The sequence below is a fragment of the Pteropus alecto genome, unplaced genomic scaffold, assembly GCF_000325575.1.
Source record: "Pteropus alecto unplaced genomic scaffold, ASM32557v1 scaffold157, whole genome shotgun sequence".
NCBI classification, from domain to species: domain Eukaryota; kingdom Metazoa; phylum Chordata; class Mammalia; order Chiroptera; family Pteropodidae; genus Pteropus; species Pteropus alecto.
In genome coordinates this window covers 3,060,012-3,084,244 of record NW_006440626.1, presented here as the reverse complement: position 1 = coordinate 3,084,244, position 24,233 = coordinate 3,060,012, and the positions used below count along the sequence as shown (strand labels likewise).

Sequence of the window (24,233 nt, the reverse complement as noted above, 5' to 3'; positions counted from 1 at the left end):
TCAGTGTGGGAGGAGGAGGTCTGTAGTCCTCCAACCACAGACTGGGGCACAGAGGAGGCACTTAACTAACAGGTAGCCTCTCCTCTCCTCACCTCAGGGCCATGCCTCCAGCAGAGATTTGGAGAAGACCATTCTTCGAAGGGGAAAGTTTCTCCTGAGTGCTCTGGAGGGATTTAGAAATGCCTGCAGGTGAGGGGCCCTCTGTGGTCTGAAATAGTAGTATGGAGGGTGGGAATGGAAAAGAATCACAAAAAGAATGGTGTTCTAGAAGCAGCACTTGGTTTCTAATGCTTCGCTGCATAGAGAGGATTTTGGCTGGGGTGGGGTTCGGGGAAATGTGTGGGTGTGGAGGGGGTATGTGGAGGTTTGAGGACAGGTAGTTCGAGTGGAAGGTTTCTAAAGATTGCCTTCTGGTCAAGTTTGTGTTACTGTGCAATGAGATTGTGTCTCATTCAGCTTTGTTCTTCTTCCCAAATAGTTTAGCCCTGCAGGTTCACTGAATGCTTGTTGGGTTAGTTCAGTTCACGTTAACAGTGTCTGTTATATTCCTGTGTGCCTGGTGCTAGGCAGTGGAAGGACAAAGAGAAGACAGATTGGCTCTTGCCAGTCTCCCACAAGGAGCTCACGGTCTATTGAGGAAGAGACTGTTTTATGTATGTATGTGGAATTCATTAGATTGTCACAAATCCATGGAGGGCATTCCAGGTAGAGAGTAGCATATGTGAAGGCAGAGATGTGAAACAGCAAACAGGATGGTATGTTCAGGGAAGTACCTGTAGTCATGTGTTTTGGGAGAGGGGTTGGGGAGCATGAAGCCAGAGGTAGCCGAGGACAGAGTCTCCTTCGTTGAGGCCTCTTAAATTTTCTCCAGATCTGCTGATAGGAGATCTGAACCCTGAGCTCAGGCATTTCCCTGGGAGGATGCTGTTAACCTTCAAGGTACATACGCAGTAGTGCACATACTCACACATTGATTTTCCAGGTTGGCTGTGGAATTCCAGAGCGAGCCTTTGGCCCAGGAGAATCCATTCACAGCTCCCAGTGCCAAGAAGGAAGACACCTTGGAGGCCTTTTCAGAATTTCTTCTCAGTGCCTGTGACTCCCTCTGTATCCCCATGGTGATGGTGGGTTCCCCTGAGCCATGGACAGATTGAAGTGTGGAGAGGAGAAGAATGTGAGAGTGAGCCAGGCCTAGAGATGCAAGGCAGTAACTACTCAACTGGACCTTCGGAGTATCTCATTGGGGTGGTTCTTGTAGCCACTTTTCCTTTGGTTTTAAAAACAAAGTGTAGTGTTTCGTTGTAAAACTAATAAGATGCCTCTTAAGAAAAAGTAGGAAGCAATAATAATAAAATCATAAATAGGTAATGTTTATGGTGTATTAAATGCCTTATATTCAGTACCTGATTTGATCATCCCAATGATCCTGTGAGATGGGTGCTACTATTTCCCCCAATTTAAAGATGAAGTTGTCATGTTCCTATGGTTATAAAGCAAATGCAGGGCAGTGCTGAGATTTGAACCCGTGCCCTTCTGCACAGTAAAGAGCAGAGGTAAAAGTCTGTGATCCAGGCTTCACTAAGGAACACATTTGTGTGTTCTCAAAAATGAGAGAGATCCTCTCTGAAGAGAGACCTGGTCTGGAAGATCTTCATTTTGAGCTGATTTGAGATGGAGATGATAGAAAGACCTGGATCCAGAGCTGTTGACTGCCCAGCTGACTTTGTGTGAGTCCTGTCCTTTTTGAGGTTTGGACATCTCGCGAGCCTGTAGAGTTCCTGTTAGTCGAGACTGGCACCTGGGAACAGCAGGTGGCATCAGGGAAGCATGCTCTGGTTCTAACAGGAGAGAACCTCTTTTCCTTGAAGAAGCCTGTGAGCCAGCACGCTGGCGTCTTCAGGCAGGTAACTGTTGGGAGCCATAGGTAGCAGCCCTGACTGGCGTACATGAACAGTTACACTCGAGCAGTTCACATTGGTGTCTTCATCTGCTCTGTCTTCCCCCTAGATTTATAAAGTGTTAGAGCTAGATCTAGAATTAGATCATAGAATTATTATTTTTGCTTTCTACTTTTCTGTATTTCACACATTTTCTTTAATGGGCATGTATTTTCTAATTTAAAAAACACTAGTTTAAAAACCAAAGGAAAGTATCTTTAAGAACCAATCCGAGGTCCTGGCTATTTACAGATAGGGAACTGAGACACTGAGAGGGGTGGGGGTGACTGCCCCCAGGACACAGCGACTTTCTGCGGTACTTGAACTAGATCCCAAGTTTCTCTACTCTTAATCCAGAGTTCCGTCTACTCCATCAGGCTGCCTCATGACTGTTCAAAGATCACATGAAAAATAAATGCGAAGGCAGTTGGTAAACTATACTACTACTACCACTACCACTACTGTGGCTAGTAATAGACACATGAGTGTCACTCTGTACTATCATTTAGAAAGCCCTTTTTACACGTCGGATCTCATTTGTTTCTGGGAGGTAAGACTTGTTATTTGTGTTTTACTCTTTTGATGCAGAGGCCCAGAGAGGGCAAGTATCTTATATACTTTATTAGTGGTGGATGTAAGCCTTGGAGGTAGGCTTGTGGACTTCAGGTTCCCTAGCTTTTCTTGTACCCTTCAAATAAAAGGATTTAGTCTACCATTCCAGATTCGATGCCAGTTCTGCTGATGACTTTTCTTCTTCGGAAGCTCAGTCCTGGTGAGCTGTGTTCTCCCTCCTGGTTCTTTGCAGAAGCACTTGGAGCAGGCTACTCACCCAGCCTTGATGGAAGTTTTCCTCTCGATTCTACACAGCCTCTTTGTCATCGTTCCCCACATGAAGGAGAAATTCTCCAAGAAGCTCGGTAGGCAGTAAGCAAGTATGGAAGTTGGTAGGGAGGCAGGCACCTTAGGCAGCTGCTCAGATACTCCGAGAGCATAACCCATGGATGGGGTGTTTACATATTTGTTCAGAATCAGTATCCGCTTATTGCCCAGTGTGGAATGGAAGGAAATATCCAGAAAGTGAAGTCCTTAAAGGCAGCTCTAAAATTTATTGATACTTCTCTGAGAGTGTCAAGTTCAGAGCCCACACCTCTTTCCACATTACTGTCATATTCCATATTCCCTCAGACCTCACCAGATGTTTAGCATCTCTGACTCCTGAGTACTGAATGCCAGAAGTGCCCTCGGTCATTGTGAAAACTGAAAAACATCCCCACATACTTTCAAATACCTTTTAGGGGAGTGGTAGCACTCTTGGTGAAAGCTGCTCTCTAACTATAATGGAAGTGCCTTCTTAAAATTGAACTCAAGTGGCTCTTCATTAGTTTTCTCTAGGCTTTCTTGCATCTGTTTATTATCTTCATTCATTAGTCATTTTTTTCTCCCTAAAATAAACCTTCGTTTCCTACTTCTCCAGTTGTCACCCTATAAATACTTCAGTCTGCAGCATAAGCCTGGAATCAGAGTCAGAGTTTCCTTTATTTTCTTTAGAAAGTGGTAGTGATGGTGAGAATGAGCAGTGGGAATAGCCAAAAGCAGAAAGGGAAGGAGAAAGGTAATAATTAATAACATAATTAACATTTATTAAATTTTTACTCTGTGTGAAATACTGTTTTAAGTGCTTTACACATATTAATTCATTTAGTTTTCAGAAGAACCCTGGGAAGTATGTACTATGATTATCCTCATTCTACTGTTGAGGACACTGCTACTCAAGAGAGGCCGAACTTCTCAGGGTCACAATCGAGTGGTATGCTCAGGGTTCTAACTTAGGGAATCTGGCTCTAGAGCCTGCTTTCTTAACCTCTGTATTATCCTTGCTTCTTATCATTATCATTTAATGTCTTTTCTTTTAATCCTGTCATGTAGCATGCAGTGGGAAGTCTACCTGGCGAGGAAGCCAGGGCTCAGTCAGGCGGGACCTTGTTGGCCATCTGAGAAATGGGAATATAATTGGAGGGGGACATGGAGTTAAGAAAGGTTTTTCTACCTCCTAGGACTAGAAACTTACTCTGATTATCAGCCGATAGGAAAGAGCAGTAGAGAGACTCCTGGGTAATCAGCAAAGCAAGGTCTTTGGGAAGGAGAGGGGCCAGGACAGAGCTGGGGAGATGAGGGCGTGCTTTCTGCAGTTGTAAATTTGACTTAGGATTTTGAGGGAGCTTCTGATTGATGATCTGGGTCATCTTGGGAAGGTCCCTTGTCCCAGTTTGGAGGGATCTTTGTTCTCTCCAGGAAAAGAACAGAGCACAGGAAGCCCTTTGGAAACTATTCCATGTATCAAGTGAGTGAGCTTCTAGGAGAGGGCAGCAAGCCGTGGAAGAGGGAAAAACATGTTGGGGTTCTTCCTTCATCCCTCACTTGGTTATTGACATTGGGCAAATTTATCTCCAATGTCCTCAAAACATGGTGATAATAATGAGAATTAATTGCGATAACAAGGAGATTTCCTGAAGGACTGTGTGTGCCCCTTAGTCATTGTAACAATGGACACATACTTCTTTCCTTCCTTTCATCCACTATTCCTGCCTTCCATACTTCAAGAACCAAGAAGACCCAGTCTTAGGGTGCTAGATGAGTGCAGCTTCAGAAGTGTACATTTCTAGGGTGGCAGCAGTAAAGAACAAGGGATGTAGAGAAAGACTATTATGTGTGTGGAGGTCTGTGCAGCACGAAGTCACAACAGGACCAGGGGCCCGACTTGCAAGAGAAAAGAGGGAAGCAGATGCTGCCAGCTGTGAGTGGGCGGAGACCTGGAGTAGGGCTGGGGAAACTCTAGGTACTGAGAGACCAGGCCAGAAGGAGCCCTTCCAGCAGGCACGCTGGGCGCCCCCTCCCCGGGAGCATCATGGGTTAAACTGCTGTCTCAAAGTTGCTGTGAAACTCTGAGAGAGTAATTCCTTGCCATACACTTTAGCCTCAGGATAGAATACAGGGTACCCCCACTCTGGAGCAGGTGTTGGGGAACTCTTGGTGTTCTCCTTGTTTGGAATACTGTTTTATCTTAGCTTTACAACAACCTGTGAGGTATAGATATTGAAACTGATTCTGAGAAGTTAAATAAATGTTCCAGAGTCACACTACTAGATAGTGATGGTGCAAAATTTGAACCTAGGTCTGCATGACTTCAAAACTAGTACTCTTTGTCACCACCCAGACTTGGGAATCTCTGTAACAAGACTGTTTTAAACCGCTCTCTGCTTTCTTCCCACTTTTCCCAAGCTGCCTCATCCTTCATACGACTAACTCTGGAACTGAAGGCCAGGTTTTGCAGTGGACTGAGGTATGTATCATCCCAGGCAAAATTAGTGGCCAAAGAGACAGTTTCTTTCTTGACTAGACAAGTGGAAATTTCTGACTGGCGTGGTTTGGTCATAGGACCAAACCTATGGGGGGATTGACACAGTGTCAGAATCACTCAGCACCTGGTAGCAGGAGCTGGACTTGCTTCTACAGCTTTTATTGAATCTGGCTCTGGAATGGCTCTCATTTCATGTGATAATTAGTTGAGCACCTATCACATCGGAACTGGAAGAGTTCTTAGAGATCATTTGTCTAACCCCTCATTTGCAAATGGGGAAACCGAGGCTCTCAGAGGGTAAGAGATGCAGTGTCCATCAAAAAAGAGTTATGTTCTAGTCGTAGCCGGCTCAGCAATTCTGGAGGAGAAAATCTCTTGTTCAAAGTAGAGAGGTTGCCACCTCAGTCTGTCTTGCTGGGCTTCTAGAGCAGCCTTCTTCACCTTTCTGTTTATAATTTGCCACCTGTCTCCGCATTTACTTGGCAGGTTCCATTTATTACTGCTTATAGCCCACAAGGTAAACGCAGTGTAATATCTAACACTCCTTGGTTCTGAATGGAACACCCAGTATTGAGAAAATACGGGCATCCATCTGGATTCAAAGTCAGTTTTGGATGCTTGTAGTTCCCCTTGTGTGCCCATCTTGGGTTCAACAGCTTCTTCTCATTATAGGACTCCCTAGCTCTTTCCTGATGCAGGAACACTTTTTTGTATGTTTACTTAAATTGGAACTTAGTAGCTCTCCCTGATTTATTTTTTCAGCAAATTTTTATTGAATGCCTGTATGTGCCAAGTGCCTGATTTACAACTGTGGGCAGCAGGTTCCATGTTTACTTTTCACAGTTACCTCCAGATCTCCTCTACCAGGGCCATGGTTAGAATTTCACTAGGCTCTGGCATAAAGCAGTGAACCCTAGTACACAGCAGGGTTAATGCTGTCCCAGCCCAAGTAGCAATGTCCTCTCTCTTGTTCTCTCCTTGTCTTTTCTCTCTAAGTCACTCAGCCCTAAACCAGGTGTGTTCCAGTTTCCTCTACTACTTGTGCATCAGCCTCCTCTCAGCTCCAGAGAAGACAGGACCACCTTCCCAAGAAGGTAAGATGCTGCCGGTTGACCACTCCTGAGATCCATGGTGGTCTTTTAGAGTCTGGATGCCATGTTGATTGGCTAGGTAGTGAGTCAGCACAGTAATAAGATCTTTTTACTTGAAGCTACCCAGAGGAACCATGAAATCATGGAATAATGGAACTATAGGGAGTTCCATTATTTGGAACTATAGGGAGTTCCATTATTCTACTATCTCACCTCCCAGAGGAACCATGAAATCATGGAATAATGGAACTATTGGCTGATTTCTAGGGAGGTGAGATAGTAGAATCAGAAAATGATAGAATCTGAGGCTCCTGGACCCCCAGAGTCGAAGGGTTGAGAAGGACCCTAAAGCTTATCAAGCCAAATTCCTCCCCTGACCACCTGCTCTGCAATATCCCCCACACTAGACCTCTTTTCTGCTTGTTACCTTCAGAGACCCCTGCACACAATATCTTGAACAGCCTATTCTACTTCTTTGTTCCTTCATTCAAGAAGTATTTCTTGAATATCTATTGTGTTCCAGACTCTATTCCAGACTCTGGTGATAGAGCTAGTGATACAAAGTCCTGTTCTCATGGAATGGGAGAGGCAGAAAAACACATAGATTCGATGTCAGAGATGGATAGGTGCTAGCAAAGATCCCTGAGTAAGGTAAAGGAGGCCCATACAGAATCTAGGCAGGGGGAACAGCAGATGCAGGGCTGAGAGCTAGAACTTTTTCCTTCTGTTGATTATTCAGTGAGCTTTGACTACATGCTGGGGGAGGCCTAGGTACTGCTGTGGGTACAGTGACGATTACGATATGTTCTTTACCCTGAGGAGTTCCCCTATACTAGACCTCTCTCTTGGTATAACATAAAACAATTTAATCATTATTTTATTCATTCATTCAAAATATATATCTTCGTGGGTAAGACTTGGTGCTGGCTGTGTTTCCTCTTTTGATATTTATGAAGACCATGTCATCTCTCCTGACTCCCCAAACCTCTTTCTCTTTTGTCTTTCTGAGACACTGTGCTGAGAGAGACAGAAGCTCAAGCAAGCATTTCTGTTCCTTCCACATGGCTTGGCTCCTAGTTTTCTTGCTATACCAGCCACTCCTTTCTGCCTGGTATATAGCTCTCTGCCTGTTCAGGTGGGGTCTGGCCTGCAGAGGGAATAGCACCATGACTTCTGCAGTGGTGGTAGCCTAAGGCCATGTTGGAGCCACATCACAACAGCTTCTTGTGCTCACCAATGCCAGCCCCACTGTTGCTGGCAGCTCCCTCTCTTGTCAGACTAGGAGGAGCCCCATGTATCTGCCCACTTAGAACCCAAGACCTTATCAAAACTCAGAGCACTAGAAGGAATAACAAACCTTACTTACATGGAGACTGCTTCTTTAATGTATCAGAGGAGAGGGCAGGTGGATGTGCAAGGCTCCAGGATATTAGTTTTATTATTATCATAATTCTCATTGTGTGCTTTGGTGGAAAAAGCACTAAACTTAGAATTAGGAAACCTGACCTGGCGCTGCTACCACATTGCTGTGGGACAGTCTCCATTCTCATCCTCCCTTGGTCCTAGGTCCATTGTATTGGCAGGATTGACCCTTTCTTTGACCTCCAACTTGTGTGTCTTTTAATCTCTCAGCCTCCAACCAGTCATCACCCACACTAGAAAGATCTATCTGAAAACCAGATCTTAACATCTTAACTCCCCTGGCCCTCAGCCATGGTCCCCAAACATCAGTCTCTGAGGCATCATCAGTCAGTGATGGAGCTTTCTCTGGTCTGGTGAAGTGTAGAAAGTAAAGGTAATGTAGGGAATTTTCCATAATGTTGACTTTATTCAAATTTTTAGTTCTGAGGTCCTTTTCTTTCATATTCTTTGGTATTAAAATACTCTGTTATTTTTATTTTTATTTATTTATGAAACAGAGGTTTCATAAGAAATCTAGGAATCTCTCAGGATAAAATACAAATTCTTTACTCAGCATTCAAGGTTTTTCAGTCTAGGTACTACATCACATAGTTCTGCAACTCCAGACACTACACATCTATTCACTGATGCTCCAGTCACGCTGAACTCCTTGCCACCCCATAAACATGACACATCCTCTTATGCCTCTGGGCCTCTGAACACCTTGCTTCCTGTCCCTAGGATTCTCTTCTCTTCCTTCTCTGCCTGTTTCCGCTCACCCTCCATAATTCCCTTCTCTTTGAGCTTGCTCTCCCCACTCCAGGAGGCATGAGGACTCCCTCTTCCACCTTGAACATGGTACTGATCACATGTCCTGCAGTTATCTTTCTCATTTTCCATTTTTTTTTTTTTCATTTCAGGTAATGAAGTTTTGCTTTTTTTTTTTCTGGCTTTATTGAAATATAATAGACAATTAGTTGCTCGTATTTACATTGTACAATTTAATGAGTTTTTTTTCAGTTATAGTTGGCATACAATAATATATTCGTTTTAGTTGTACTGCATAGTGATATTAGAGATCTGTATAACTTACAACGTGATCATCTCACTAAATCTAATACCCCTCTTCCCCCTTACATATTTATTACAACATTATTAACTATTTTCCTCATGCTACACTTTATATCTCCATGTCTATTTGTTTCCCACCAGCTGCCAGCTCCTGGAGGTAGAGCCTGTGTCTCAAAGCCTGGCCTAAAGTAGTCACTCAGTGAACATTTGTCAAATGAGTGAACAAATGTATCCATGTCCTTCCACGTGTTACCTTTAGTCTCCCCTGGTAGGCTGAAAGTTGCATAAAGGAAGAAGGGATTCTGATTTCCTTTTATCCTGCATGTACGCTTGCTACCCTGTGCGGTACTCTTCATATAGTAGATACTCATGTGCCCATTACCTGCTTCCCGTGTTCTCTGTGTGGCTTTCTCCCACTTGTTTCTTCCCCCAGAACTCTCTGCAGTGTCTGAGCTCTTGCAGCACGGGCTGCCCCAGATAAGCAGCCGGAGCCCCGAAAGCCTTGACTTCCTGTCAGATTGCCAGTATGTGGAGGGATCTGCTCGCCAGAGACAGTACTGCATCCTGCTCCTCTTCTACCTGGCCTACATTCATGAGGACAGGTCAGTGCTCAGAGCTGGTGGCTGGCGGTAGGTTCTGGGACCCATGTCTGCAGTCCAATTCAGTGCAATAAATATTTAGAGGCATCTTCTCCAAGGCTAGTGCTAAGCACTGGAGTCACAAGAGATAAGTGAGAAATGGGGTATATTACTGAGGGGCTCACATCTTGTGGGGGGGGATGTGAAGACAGGTGGGTAGTCACAGTGCTAAGAGACAGGTCCACAATGCTAATGAGAATTCCTTGGTATCCTTGAAGATGTTGTTCACAAAAAATAAGTCAGTGATTTACTTTGGTTTAAGAATTACTATACAATTTATTAAAATTTGAAAATCAGACTATCTTTAAGCTTTAAGAAAATTATTTATTGAGGTAAAATGCACATAACATAAAATTAAGCATTTTAAAGTGAACAATTAAGTAGCATTTAGTATATTCACCATTTTGTGCAGCCACCACCTATCACGTTCCAAAATGTTTCCATCACCCCAAAGTAAAACCGCATACCCGTCAAGCAGTCACTTCCCGTTCATTCTTCTCCTCAGCTCCTGGCAACCAACAATCTGCATTCTGTCTCTATGGATAGCTCTATTCTGAACATTTCCTACAGATGGAATCATATAACATATGACCTTTTGTGCCTGGCTTCTTCAACTTAGCATAATGTTTTCCAGATTCATCCAGTTAGCATAGTGTTCGTAGCATGTATTATTACTTTATTCTTTTACATGGTTGAATAATATACCATTGTATGTATATTCCACCATTTGTTTATTCGTTCACCCATTGACAAGCATTTGGGCTGTTTCTACCTTTTGGCTATTGTGAATAGTGATGCTGTGAAGATGCATATACATGTATTTGAGTACTTGTTTTCTAATCCTTTTCTGTATATATCAGGCATAGAATTGAGTAGTCATATGGTAACACTGTGTTTAACTTTTTGAGGAACCTCCAAATTGTGTTCATAGGATTGCACCATTTTATGATCCCATCAGCAATATTTGAGGGTTCTGGTTTCTCCATTTCCTTGCCAACACTTGTTATTTTCTATCTTTTTGATTATAGCCATCCCAGTGGGTGTGAAATGACTTTTGTATTATGGTTTTGATTTGCATTTCCCTAATGACTAATGATGTTGAACATTTTTCATGTGCTTATTGACCATTTGTATATATTCTTGGAGAAATTGAGATTTTTTTGCTTATTTTTTAACTCCGTTGTCTTTTACTGTTGAGTTGTAAGAGTTCTTTATATATTCTAGATACAAGTCCCTTATCAGATGTATGATTTGTAATTTTTTTCCTCCCATTCTGTTAGTTGTGTTTTTACTTTCTTGATAATATCCTTTGAAGCACAAAACTTTTTTATTTTGATGAAATCAAATTTTAATTTTGATTAAAGTTGTCTTTTCTCTTTGGTCATTTGTACTTTTGAGGTTGATTCTAAGAAATCATTTCCAATGCAAAGTCATGAAGATTTACTCCTATATTTTTTTGTACAGTTCTTTTATAATTTTAGCTCTTAAATATAGGTTTATGATCCATTTTGAGTTAACTTTTATGTATTGTGTGAGGCAGAGTTACAACTTCATTCTTTTGCATTTGGCTAATATAGATGATCCAGCACCACTTGTTGAAAAGACAGTTCTTTCTCCCATTGAATTGTCTTGACACCTTTATTGAAAATCACTTGACCTATGTGATTCTTTAAAAAAAGTTTTCTTATTTTTAAAATCATGCATATTGTAAAAATTCAAGCAAAATTGTTGGGCGTAAAGTTCAAATACTTCTCCATATACCTGCAAGAGTTAACTACTGTTAGGTATCTTTTGTGAACTCATCTGTGCATAACAAACATATAAGTGCTCTTTTCTAAAAATATACAGATTGGGATAATATATAAGATCTTCAACTTGCTTGTTAATTTACAATATATCTTAGACATCTTTCCATGCTAGTACGTTTATTAGTAGGTCTACCTTATTCTTTGGGAGCTGAATTTTATTGGTGGCGTAATATTTATATTATGGCTATAATTTTTGTCATTTTTTAAATAAACATTTTATTTTGGAGTAATTTTAGATTTACAGAAAAGTGGCAAAGAATAAAGATTCCCTTGTACTCTTCACCTATTTTCTCTTATTACTAACGGTGGTACATTTATCAACATTTGTACATTACTATTTTTCCATTTTTTTCATTATGGTAAAATACACAAATGTAATATTTACCTTCTTAATCATTTTTTGAGTGCAATTCAGTAGTAATACAGTTATAATGTTGTGCTATCATTACCACTGTCCATCTCCAGAACTCTTTTCATCTTACAAAACTGAAATTCTATACCTGTTAAACAATAACTCTCCATTTCTCTCTTCCTCCAGCCCCTGGCAACAATCATTTTACTTTCTGTCCCAGATTTTGACTGTACTAAATACTTCATGTAAGTGGAATCATACAGTATTTGTCTTTTTGTGACCGGCATATTTCACTTACCATAATGTTCCCAAATTTCATCCATGCTATAGCATACCTTAGAATTTTTTTCCTTTTTTTTAGGCTGAATAATATTCCAATGTATGTATGTACCACATTTTGCTTATCACTTCATCTGTCAATGGATGCTTGGGTTGCTTCCACCTTTTAGGTATTGTAAATAATGCTGTTATGAACATGGGTATACAAATATCTCTTTGAGACCCTACTTTTAGTTCTTTTGGGTATATATCCAGAAGTGTAATTGCTAGGTCATCTAGTAGTTATATTTTTAATTTTTTGAGGAAATACCATGCTGTTTTCCACAGCAGCTCTACCACTTTGCATTCCCACCAACAGTGAATAAGGGTTTTAATTTCCCCACATCACCACCAACACTTGTTATTTTCTGTTTTTCTTCTGATAGTACCCATCCTAATGGACATGAAGCTGTTAATTTCATAATTTCGGTTTACACTTCCCTAATGATTAGTGATATTGAGCATCTTTCCATGTGCTCATTGACCATTTGTATATCTTTTTTGGAGAAATACTTACTCAGGTCCTTTGCCCATTTTTGAACTGGATTGTTTGATATTTTTTATTGTTAAGGTTTAGGAGTTTTTTATATATTCTGGATATTAATTTATTATTAGATATATGATTTGCAAATAATTTTTCCCATTCTGTGGATTGCCTTTTTTACTCTGTTGATAGTGTCTTTTGATGCACAAAATTTAAAAACGTTCACAAAGTCCAATTTGTCTATTTTTTGTTGCCTGTGTTTAGTGTCATAGCCAAGAAATCATTGCCAAATACAAATAAAACTTTTGCCTTATGTTTTCTCCCCAAGATTTTTATAGTTTTAGGTCTTAGATTTAGGTCCGGATCCATTTTGGGTTAATTTTCTTTTTTTTATATCGTGTTAAATAAGTGTCCATCTTCATTCTTTTGCTTGTGGGTATCCCATTTTTCCAGCACCATTTGTTGAGAAGACTGTTTTTTCTCAGTTGAATGGTCTTGACACTCTTGTTGAAAATCATTGACTATGTGTAAGAGAGTACAATACTATTAATTAAACTTTATTTAGATTTCACCAGTTTTTCCTCTACTGTCCCTTTTTTGTTCCAGGAACAATCTGGGATACTACATTGCATGTAGTGTTACCTATTTAAAAAATTTTTGTCTGTGTTTTGTTTTGTTTTGTTTAGTTGGTACTTAATCTGAAAGGTGAGACATACCCATGGTAGAAAATTCAAAAGGTGTGAAAGGATATGTAGTGAAAAGTCAGTCTCCTTCTTAACCCCCATCTTCCTTGCACATACAAGCGTGGACGTCTCCTTCCCCCAGAAATTAGTTCATTGAACACACATATGTTTAATGATAAATACAAGAAGAGAGAGGTAGACTGGCTATCAGAGTGGGGCCTCCTGAACCCCAGAAGTAGCACCTTTCTTTTTGACAATGTTGGTCTAGCTGGCTGACATTTTACCTTCTTGGTTTGAATGAGGAGTCTCTGGTCCCTAATAGAGCCTTACACAAAGCATAGAACCATGTGCTGTGCATGTGATAATGCTTTGTAAGTATATATGGTACGCTCTTTGAGCAAGGTGTCATTAGGTGGTGGACATGCTGGGACAGAATGACAGTGGCTAGAGGAGGATGTGGCAAAGCCAGACAGCCATCTCAGCTTTCTCACTCAGACTCTCTTTGGTCAACAGGTTTGTTTCAGAGGCAGAGTTATTTGTGGCTGTGCAAAGCTTCCTCCTGTCTCTGCAGGACCAGGGTGAGCGCCCTCCACTTGTGGTCTTCAGAGCCTCCATATATCTGCTGGCAGTCTGCCAGGACAAAGACAATGCACTAAATGAGGTATGGGCCAAAACACCTGGGGCTCTTCTTCTTCCTGCACCTCTTAATATTACAGTTCTTTGGGAGACCATGATGTTATATGTATAGAGAAGGGGGATGGCAGAGAAAGTGTTGGGGGAGTGAAAGGGAATAGGATGCTGACATACACAGAGCCTATGCAATTTAGCTAATTTTCTCAACAGTTCTGGGAGGCAGAAATTATTTCCATTTTACAGATAAGAAAATTGAGACGGGTTAAAGTTACTTTGTCTAGGTCACATAGTTAATTAATGGAGGCACCAGGAGTCTAATTCAGACTTGGCCAACTCCCAAGGTTCTTTTGTTTTTGTTTTTTAATTAAATTTATTGGTGTAACATTGGTTAATAACATTGCATTTCAGGTGTATAACCTTATAATATGACATCTGTATACTCAGGTTCATTCACCACCTGAAGCCTGGTCTCCTTCCATCACGATATATTTGTCCCCTTTTACATTCTTCATCCTCCCCCAACCCCACTTTCTCTCTGGTAACCACCATTCTGTTGTCTGTGTCTTTTAGTTTTTTTTGTTTGTTTTTTTGTTTTTTGTTGTTTTTTTAATATCTCGCACATGATCATATTCCCACCAACAGTGCATGGAGATCCAATTAATCTACATCTCTGCCAACACTTGTTATTTTCTGTTTGCTTCTTAACAGCCACCCTAATGGGCATGAGATAGTATCACATATTAGTTTTATTTGCATTTCTCTAGTCATTAGTAACATTTAGCATCTTTTCATGTGCCTACTGGACATCAGAACGTCATCTTTTGAGAACTGTCCATTCCAGCCCTTTGCCCATTTTTGAATTGAGTCTTTTTTTTAGGAGTTCTCTATAATCCCGTATTGAATATATTATTTCCAAATATTTTCTCACATTCAGGCATTACCTTTTTACTCTCTGTTGATAGTGTCTTTTGATGCACAAAATTTAAAAACGTTCACAAAGTCCAATTTGTCTATTTTTTGTTGCCTGTGTTTAGTGTCATAGCCAAGAAATCATTGCCAAATACAAATAAAACTTTTGCCTTATGTTTTCTCCCCAAGATTTTTATAGTTTTAGGTCTTAGATTTAGGTCCGGATCCATTTTGGGTTAATTTTCTTTTTTTTATATCGTGTTAAATAAGTGTCCATCTTCATTCTTTTGCTTGTGGGTATCCCATTTTTCCAGCACCATTTGTTGAGAAGACTGTCTTTTCTCAGTTGAATGGTCTTGACACTCTTGTTGAAAATCATTGACTATGTGTAAGAGAGTACAATACTATTAATTAAACTTTATTTAGATTTCACCAGTTTTTCCTCTACTGTCCCTTTTTTGTTCCAGGAACAATCTGGGATACTACATTGCATGTAGTGTTACCTATTTAAAAAATTTTTGTCTGTGTTTTGTTTTGTTTTGTTTAGTTGGTACTTAATCTGAAAGGTGAGACATACCCATGGTAGAAAATTCAAAAGGTGTGAAAGGATATGTAGTGAAAAGTCAGTCTCCTTCTTAACCCCCATCTTCCTTGCACATACAAGCGTGGACATCTCCTTCCCCCAGAAATTAGTTCATTGAACACACATATGTTTAATGATAAATACAAGAAGAGAGAGGTAGACTGGCTATCAGAGTGGGGCCTCCTGAACCCCAGAAGTAGCACCTTTCTTTTTGACAATGTTGGTCTAGCTGGCTGACATTTTACCTTCTTGGTTTGAATGAGGAGTCTCTGGTCCCTAATAGAGCCTTACACAAAGCATAGAACCATGTGCTGTGCATGTGATAATGCTTTGTAAGTATATATGGTACGCTCTTTGAGCAAGGTGTCATTAGGTGGTGGACATGCTGGGACAGAATGACAGTGGCTAGAGGAGGATGTGGCAAAGCCAGACAGCCATCTCAGCTTTCTCACTCAGACTCTCTTTGGTCAACAGGTTTGTTTCAGAGGCAGAGTTATTTGTGGCTGTGCAAAGCTTCCTCCTGTCTCTGCAGGACCAGGGTGAGCGCCCTCCACTTGTGGTCTTCAGAGCCTCCATATATCTGCTGGCAGTCTGCCAGGACAAAGACAATGCACTAAATGAGGTATGGGCCAAAACACCTGGGGCTCTTCTTCTTCCTGCACCTCTTAATATTACAGTTCTTTGGGAGACCATGATGTTATATGTATAGAGAAGGGGGATGGCAGAGAAAGTGTTGGGGGAGTGAAAGGGAATAGGATGCTGACATACACAGAGCCTATGCAATTTAGCTAATTTTCTCAACAGTTCTGGGAGGCAGAAATTATTTCCATTTTACAGATAAGAAAATTGAGACGGGTTAAAGTTACTTTGTCTAGGTCACATAGTTAATTAATGGAGGCACCAGGAGTCTAATTCAGACTTGGCCAACTCCCAAGGTTCTTTTGTTTTTGTTTTTTAATTAAATTTATTGGTGTAACATTGGTTAATAACATTACATTTCAGGTGTATAACCTTATAATATGACATCTGTATACTCAGGTACATTCACCACCTGAAGCCTGGTCTCCTTCCATCACGATATATTTGACCCCTTTTACATTCTTCATCCTCCCCCAACCCCACTTTCTCTCTGGTAACCACCATTCTGTTGTCTGTGTCTTTTAGTTTTTTTTGTTTGTTTTTTTGTTTTTTGTTGTTTTTTTAATATCTCGCACATGAGTGAAGTCATATGGTTATTGTCCTTTTCCATCGATTTCTTTCACTTAGCATAACACTTTCAATATCCATCCACGTTGTTGCACAAAGCTCTTAGTACCATCTCTGGTTTGTGCAGGAGGAGAAAGGTGTGAACTATTGCCGTCTGGTAACAGTTTATCAAACAAAGTGGGTTGCTGGGACCAAGATCATTGTTAATCAGATCGCTTTGATGGTGTTTGTGTGGTACAAATTTTCTCTTGCCAGTTTTTTTAAAACTCTTAAAGATCGTGAACTAAGTCTGACTCATCACAGAATATCTCGCCTTTTTCATTGAAGATTGCCTCTACTCCTTTGATATGGACCCTTCAGCCTCAACCTGAAGATACTCTTCCTTCACTGACTATTAATTTTACCTTTTTTTTGATTACTGCTGGGGCAACTGTGATATTGCTCTGTCGAAAAACCTGGTTGTACTTGAAAAAGTATGAGCTCGGGATCCAGGAATTTCTCCCATCCAAGTATAACCAGACCCGACCTTGCTTAGCTTCGGAGATCATACATTGGGCTTGTTCAGGTGGCACGGCTGTAGAACGTGGACCGTGTCTCCACTGGGGCACGCACCCAGGACCTTCTGCGTGTAAAGCAGATGTGCTAACCGCTACACTATGGAACCACGTCTGACCTGGTTTAATTTGAATGGAAGCAGGAAGGTGTAGTGGAAGTGCATGGGTTTTCAAGTGAGATAGATCTAGCTATACAATGTCCCATTGTCTCTCTTTTTGTGGTATTAGCAGCCATAGGTGGTTATTGCCTTGATCCATTAGGGACTGCAAAGTAATAATATCCTAATTCTGTCATTCTCTTTTGTTTTTGTCAACTGGAATACTTGCATAAAAAGACACTTCTCAACTATTTGGTTACTATGATTGTATAGGAAGCATAGGTTGAATGTTTGATTCTTTCTGTTTAATTACCAGTTCTTTTTTAAAAATGAGTTGGTTGCCTAGCTTTCTCCAAAGGTGAACAAAGAGATTTTTTTAGTATTGTTATGAACTCATGGATTTAAAAATATTTTATGTGTTTCAATCCACAGTAGTTATTATCCTTTGAAGCTCAAATTGTTCTTTCTTTGGCCAGTGGGAACCTATTTAAGGTAGCTCCTGAGTCCTTTTTATACAACACTAGTAGTCTTTGACAGAGTCTGGGTTTTCTAGTATGACAAGAAACTTCTAGGTGTGTGTGTGAGAGAGGACCCCCAATAGTTGAAATGTGGATGTTTCTGGGGAAATGGACATTTCAGAGTATCAGGCCCTACCTATTCCTGGAAGTTCTTTCACTTTAGTAACTTCTCTCCAGTTTGATCAGCATTTCCTAAGACCTGAAACACTACTCAAATAAGCACAATGATTTTTTTAATTTGCTTTTCAACATTTTAGCAACTCATCCAATGTGGACTGACCACTTGATATGTGCCAGGTACCTTGTGGGGCCCTGTCAGGGTTGAGGTAAATCAAACGTTCTCTATCCTGAGGGAGCACCAGTTTGCTGGGAGAGAAAAAAAGATCTCCTATAAGGCAGGCAACAACAACAATGAGTGCTCTTCTAGAGCCTGAAGGACTGGCCTAGAACTACGAAATCACAAGGGGAAAGAGATTGTCGTATTAGGAGAAGCTTCCTGGAAGAGATTAGGTACAGGGAGAATTTTCAGGCTGAGAGTAGAACAAGATTTGGGAAGTTGTTTAGTCTGTACATTCAAGGAAGGAAGTCTAGTTTATTGTGCATTTGCTAAGTCATGTGAGACAGTAGAGAGAAGCCAGAAGGGTATTTTTTGAGCATCTAATAACATGCTCAAAAATGAAATTAAGAAAACAGTTTCATTTACAGTAGCATCAATAAATAATATACATAGGAAAAAAATTTAACAAGAGGAATGCAAGGACTTGTGCTCTGAAAATTACAAAACTTCATTGAAAGAAATTAAAGAAGACCTAAATAGACATTCTTCTGTGTTCATCAATCAGAAGACTTAATAGTTATAAGATATATAAGTTTGGGGATATAATATACAACACATTGACTATAGCTAACAAAACAATTTTGTATATCTGAGAGTTGCTAGAAGAGTGAATCTTAAAAATTCTCATCACAGGAAAAAATTGTGAAACTATGTGAGGTGACAGACATTAACTAAACTTACTGTGTTAATCATTTCACAATGTATGCATATATCAAATCCTTATATTGTATACCATAAAGTTACACAATGTTATATTTCATCTCAATAAAGCTGGAAAAGAAGACTTAATAGTGTTCAAATGGCAGTACTCCCCAAACTGATCTATAGATTTGACATAATCCTGATCAAAATCCCAGTTACCTTTTTTTTTTTTAATGGAAATGGATAAGCTGATTCTAAAATTCACATGGAAATGTAAGGGACCTAAAATAGCCAAAACAATCTTGAGGAAGAAGACCAAAGAAAAAGGATTCACACTTCTTGATTTCAAAATTTACTATAAAGTTGCAGTAATCAAGACAGTGTGGTTTTGGCATAAGGATAGACATATGGATCAATGGAATAGAATTGAGAGTCCAAAAATCAACCCATGTATGTGTGGTCAATTGATTTTTGATAAGGATGCCAGAACATTAAATAGAGAAAGAATAATCTTTTTAACAAATGGTACTGGAACAACTGGATATCCACATGCAAAAGAATGAAGTTGGACCATTACCGCATGTTATACACAAAAATTAACTCAAAATGGATCAAAGACCTAAGTGAAAGCGTCCAAACTATATAAAACTCTTAGAATAACATATTAAATAATTTCAACTTTGTTGTATGTGCAATGGGGGTAGAGGGGATCTTGAGAGTTAATAAATGATTCAACACACCTTTTGCCATCTGTGCCAGGCGCTATGCCAGGTGCACAGATTTATCTGCCATAGTCCCTACCCTCAGGCAGCTCCAGTCTAGTGTGGGAGGTAGGCACAAATGTTGGCAATCACAACACACTGTGGTAAGTACGGTTATAGGGCTGGGTTTCTCAGCCTTGGCACTATTAACATTTTGATAGCATAATTCTTTTCTATGGGAGGCTGTCCCGTGTTTTGTAGGATATTTAGTGGTATGCCTTCTCTCTCCCACTAGATGCCAGTAATGCTCCCTCAATCAAGACAATCAAAAAATGTCTATAAACATTTCTGAATGTTCTCTGGGAAGCAAGATCATCCTCAGCTGAGAACCACTGTCACAGTGGGATTGTCTTCTCACAAGAGGGCACTGGGACAAGCCAGTGAAGGTGTCCTGGAGTACTGAGATGCCAGTCATTTTTGGACTATGTTTGTTGGGGTCTCTTGGGTCTTCTGCGAAGTATATTTAGCCCCTTTCTTTCTTTGCCTCTAGGCTGTGGTCAGTGCCATCAGAAAATTCCTAGAGGGCATCCCAGACCTGCATCTCGTCTACACCCACCACCCCCTCCTGCTCAGGTTCTTCCTGCTATATCCAGAGCTGATGAGTAGGTTTGGGTACCGTGTCCTGGAACTTTGGTTCTCCTGGGAAGAGAGCAGCTGTGAGGAGCTGGATGATGTCCCCTCTGCTGGACAGCCCACCCTTCCTGCCAGCTTAGCAGCCCTGTTCCACATACTCAGAAGCAGCCCCAGCATCCTGCTTATTTTGCTAGTAGGTGACCACTTGCTCATTTCTGCATTCAAAGATGATGAGCCCTCTCTCTCTGGGAGCTGTTTTATTGAGGTCAGGAACACCAGCAGCAGCTTCTGCCCACCTGGACTTGATGCTGTTTCCATATGACTAGGAGGTCCTTTCGGCTGGCAGGTGCCTGGTTTCTGTATATTTATACGCTGTCTTAAGTCTAATGGAGGTCTGCTCACTGAGAGATATGTGCCCTTTACTCCCCAGTGGATATAACTATGAAAAGCTCATCTCAGTCACCATTCCCTCTCACCTCCCTGTCTCCTCTTAAACAGTATCTGCTAAGAAGGGTTTAATGTCAGAAGAGAACCCTGGGGCATGTAGATGGTGATATCTGACTGCAGAGGACTCGGCCTCTTTTCTGTCATGACTAACATGATAATGGTATAGGTACAACACACTCCCCTGGGCATATCCAGAATCGTCAGAAATTCTAATGCTTTTCTATGAAGTAACACATCTTATAATTCCTATCGGGTATGTCAGATAAGTAGGCCGCCTGTTGTCTGCAGTTTCTAACACACTGACTTTAACTCCACCTTTTTTTCTTCATTTGAGAAAGCACACGAAACAAATTAATGAGATTAATAATATTATTATGGAGGTAACTGTTGTAATTTACTTATTTAAAAATTTATTTGTACATTTGATACTGTATTTAGTAAGCAATTTCTAATTAGTGGCAGGTCCCAAACTAATTGCAGCACACTGCCAGTTCACCTACTTGGCTCCTCCTCCCTAGTCCAGGAAGAATGACACAGCTCATCAGAGACAGTGGGATTCCTTTGATGTTCTTCTCATCAACAAACCCAATTGACTGACTTTATTGGAGTGATTTGTGGTGGAAATAACACCTGCGTGTTACATATATCACATCCTTAGGTACCTCCCAAACTAATTGCAGCACACTGCCAGTTCACCTACTTGGCTCCTCCTCCCTAGTCCAGGAAGAATGACACAGCTCATCAGAGACAGTGGGATTCCTTTGATGTTCTTCTCATCAACAAACCCAATTGACTGACTTTATTGGCGTGATTTGTGGTGGAAATAACACCTGCGTGTTACATATGTCACATCCTTAGGAATATCTGTCCATATTCACTTACACACTGTGTTTCCCCACTCAAACTTAAATCTTCCTTTCCTGTCCCTGAACTCTGTCATCCTGTGAGGTAGTTCATGTGTTGGCTTGATTGGAACCACATTCATGCTTTGGCTTCCTTGGAGGAGGGAAAAAGGGGAAGGAATGGATTAAAAACCAAGCATTATGTGTAGAGAAGAGAAAGAAAGCAAATGGGACAGCAGAAAGAGTAGCAATGTAAGATAGTGGATTTTCTTTGCCAGATGAAGTGTTCAGGGTCAGTTCCTCACAGATAGTAGGTACTTCATTTGCTGACTCATTGAATTAGGGGCCTGGACAGACCCAAGTCTCTCTCTAAAAAAAAAAAAAAAAAAAACAACTCAGATCCTCTGAGAGACATAATAATGATGGTATCTTATTATTTTTAACTTTTAAATGATGAAGAAATAGATTGAGAGAGATTTGCCCAAGGTCACAAGAGTTAAGATTAAAACCCAGACTTTTACTCTCTAATATTCTTTCCAGTAAGCTGAGCTCTCAGAACAAGAGAAATATTATCCTCGATCCAGTCCAGTGTTCCATCTAACAGGAGAGCTGTTGGTTTGAGTACTAGAAATTGTTAACCTAAAACTAAAAGGCTAAAGTGAGAGGTAGCAAGTGTTTATTGAGATCCAAAAAAAAATAACTATTGGGAATCACTGATTCAGGCAGAAACCCATATAGTGTTCCAATTAGGAGATAAAGGCAAGGGGTATTTATGAGAAGGGGAAGGGGAGCAGTTACTTGAGTAGAAGGAAAGAATTTCTATGGGTGTTAGTAAGCTAAGAAAGGAATTTCTCTAAATGTAAATAAGCTAACATAGTGATGCTAATTCTAAAGAATGTCTCTTTCAGTTTTAGTCTTTAGGTCTGCTTTCCTGTTATCTTTGCAAACACTTGTTTGGAATTCTGTGCTGCTTTAGGGCCTGTCTAAAGGTTATTTTTCCCAGTTTTAACATTCTAAAAGTTTGAGGAGTAAGGTGTACAAGGCAGTTCCTCTGGGATGGCAATTCCGACTCCATTTTAAGTGGCTCTGTTTATATTATATTTCATAGGATACAGGGAAGAATTGGACCTAGTCCCTGCCCCACAGGCTGGTGAGGGAATCAGACACAGCAAGCCACTAACAACTGTACTAACTGTGGCAGTAAAGGTCAGAGAGAGTGCTTGGGTGGCAGGGAGGACAGAAAAGTTGTCATATATGCTGATTCTCAAAGGACTTGACAACCGAAAGTGTTGCCAGGCCGTTAACAGCAGCTTGAAGGTGCTTATTGTAATTCAGGGACAGTGACTGGTCTGGTATGTCACAGGAGATCAGGTTGGAGAAAGACAAGGAAGAACAGATTTTTAGAGGCATTGAATTCAGTCACTCACTTTTTCATTTATCATACATTTATTTGGTATTTAGCAGACACTAAGCATTGGAGATACAAGGATAATTCATATATGATTGGTCAGTTCTTACCCTTGAGGAAGTCATGGATACTTGTTTCATCTCTGTCACCTTGTAGAGACTTATAAAGCATCACCGAAGGGAGAGAATCAGAATAGTGAGGCTAGAAACAAATCTCAGGTTATGATATCGGCTGTGGGAGCGGTAGGAGAGTCTAAGCCCCTCTAGGCTCACTCCTGGGTCCTCTAGATGTCTTCTACCCAGACCTCAGACTCTCACTGCCCTGTGAATATAGCTTGATTTAATATCTAGTTCTCTTGCCTCCTCCCTACATTAGTCCTATAAGGTGACACAGATGGAGCCGATATCATTTCTGCCCATCATTAACTCATAAAGTTACAATGCCACTGCTTTCTTGATAGGCAAACTACTAAGTCTACCTGTTTCCTAATTTGAAAAATTGGGTTGACACCTACCTGGAAGAGTTATTATGAAGACACAGATAATGTATAAATAAACATACAGCTACTGTTCAAACACAGCACAGTACCTGACATTATTAGACCCTAATGAGATGGTTGCTATCGATATTATACTTGTTACTCTGGCAGCTGTGGAGGAGCCAAGGCCAGACATCCCTGTGCTACCCAGTGATCAGCACATCTGGAGTTATCTGGTCGGGTGCCCTGTAGCCATATCTCTCTTGTGTGTCAAGAGCTATCCTCCCTGTAAAGGGAGTCTGTATGTGACCTTGGATTCATAGCGCCGAGCCCTAACTGGCCCAGCACATCAGCCTGTCCAAAGGAATTGGCTTGTTCAGGCTGGTAGGTGCCAGAGCTATATCAGTGGAATAGCCTGTGGTGCAACTTCTGACTGGCTTTGCTTTTAACATACACTCATTAAAATAATTTTGAAAGCGAATAAAATACGATGTCCTTTCCCACCTTGTGAACCCAAGGCCTTTATAGCTTGGGCAGAAATAGATGCCATGGCAGAGAAAGGGCCTGACCTGGTCTTCACTTCTTGTCCTAGCCCATCCCCTCCCTGCCATGTGGCATCCCCATCCCCCTTCTCCTCCCTTAAGGCCATTCAGGTCAGCTGTCCTGAAATGACCTCTTCTTGACCCTGATACTTCCATTTGCATGAGAGGCATCCTGGAAAGTAGAAAGAACTTTGGGCTTGGTTAGTAGACCTGCATTCAAATTCTAGCTGCGCCACTTACTAGCTTATGTAACTGTTGGCACATCGTGTCATCTCTCTGAGCCTTTGTTTCCTTTTGCTTAGAATGGACCTATGTACAATGAACAGGATAGTAGTACATAATAGGTGCTGAGTAAATGAGCACTTCCTTCCCCAGGTTCTGTGACACTATCATCCTGGACCCTTTTCTGGCCCCTCTCTTCTTGACTGTCTACCTGTCCCCAATTGTGATGCCCTTTGAGCTCTGGCTTTCTTCTCTCTTTCTCAGGACCTCATCTATTCCAGCCCAGTGGACATAGCCCACAAGGTACTGGTGGTCCTGAGGACCTTTTTGAGAAGGAAT

The 24,233-nt window shown here is 40.8% G+C and overlaps 1 protein-coding gene across 1 annotated transcript in view; it reads left to right on the top strand.

Annotated features, from left to right (window-relative positions):
• The window catches only part of MEI1 (meiotic double-stranded break formation protein 1), a 60,961-nt gene that overhangs the window by 19,620 nt on the left and 17,108 nt on the right, over window positions 1-24,233 (top strand). The window contains exons 13-21 of the mRNA XM_006917371.2: window positions 98-189; window positions 983-1,124; window positions 2,743-2,854; window positions 5,217-5,277; window positions 6,292-6,389; window positions 9,292-9,460; window positions 13,655-13,802; window positions 19,873-20,148; window positions 24,159-24,233. The exon at window positions 24,159-24,233 is cut by the window's right edge and continues 88 nt beyond it. Coding sequence (XP_006917433.1) covers window positions 98-189; window positions 983-1,124; window positions 2,743-2,854; window positions 5,217-5,277; window positions 6,292-6,389; window positions 9,292-9,460; window positions 13,655-13,802; window positions 19,873-20,148; window positions 24,159-24,233 — 1,173 coding nt within the window. The remainder of the gene's footprint in view (window positions 1-97; window positions 190-982; window positions 1,125-2,742; window positions 2,855-5,216; window positions 5,278-6,291; window positions 6,390-9,291; window positions 9,461-13,654; window positions 13,803-19,872; window positions 20,149-24,158) is intronic.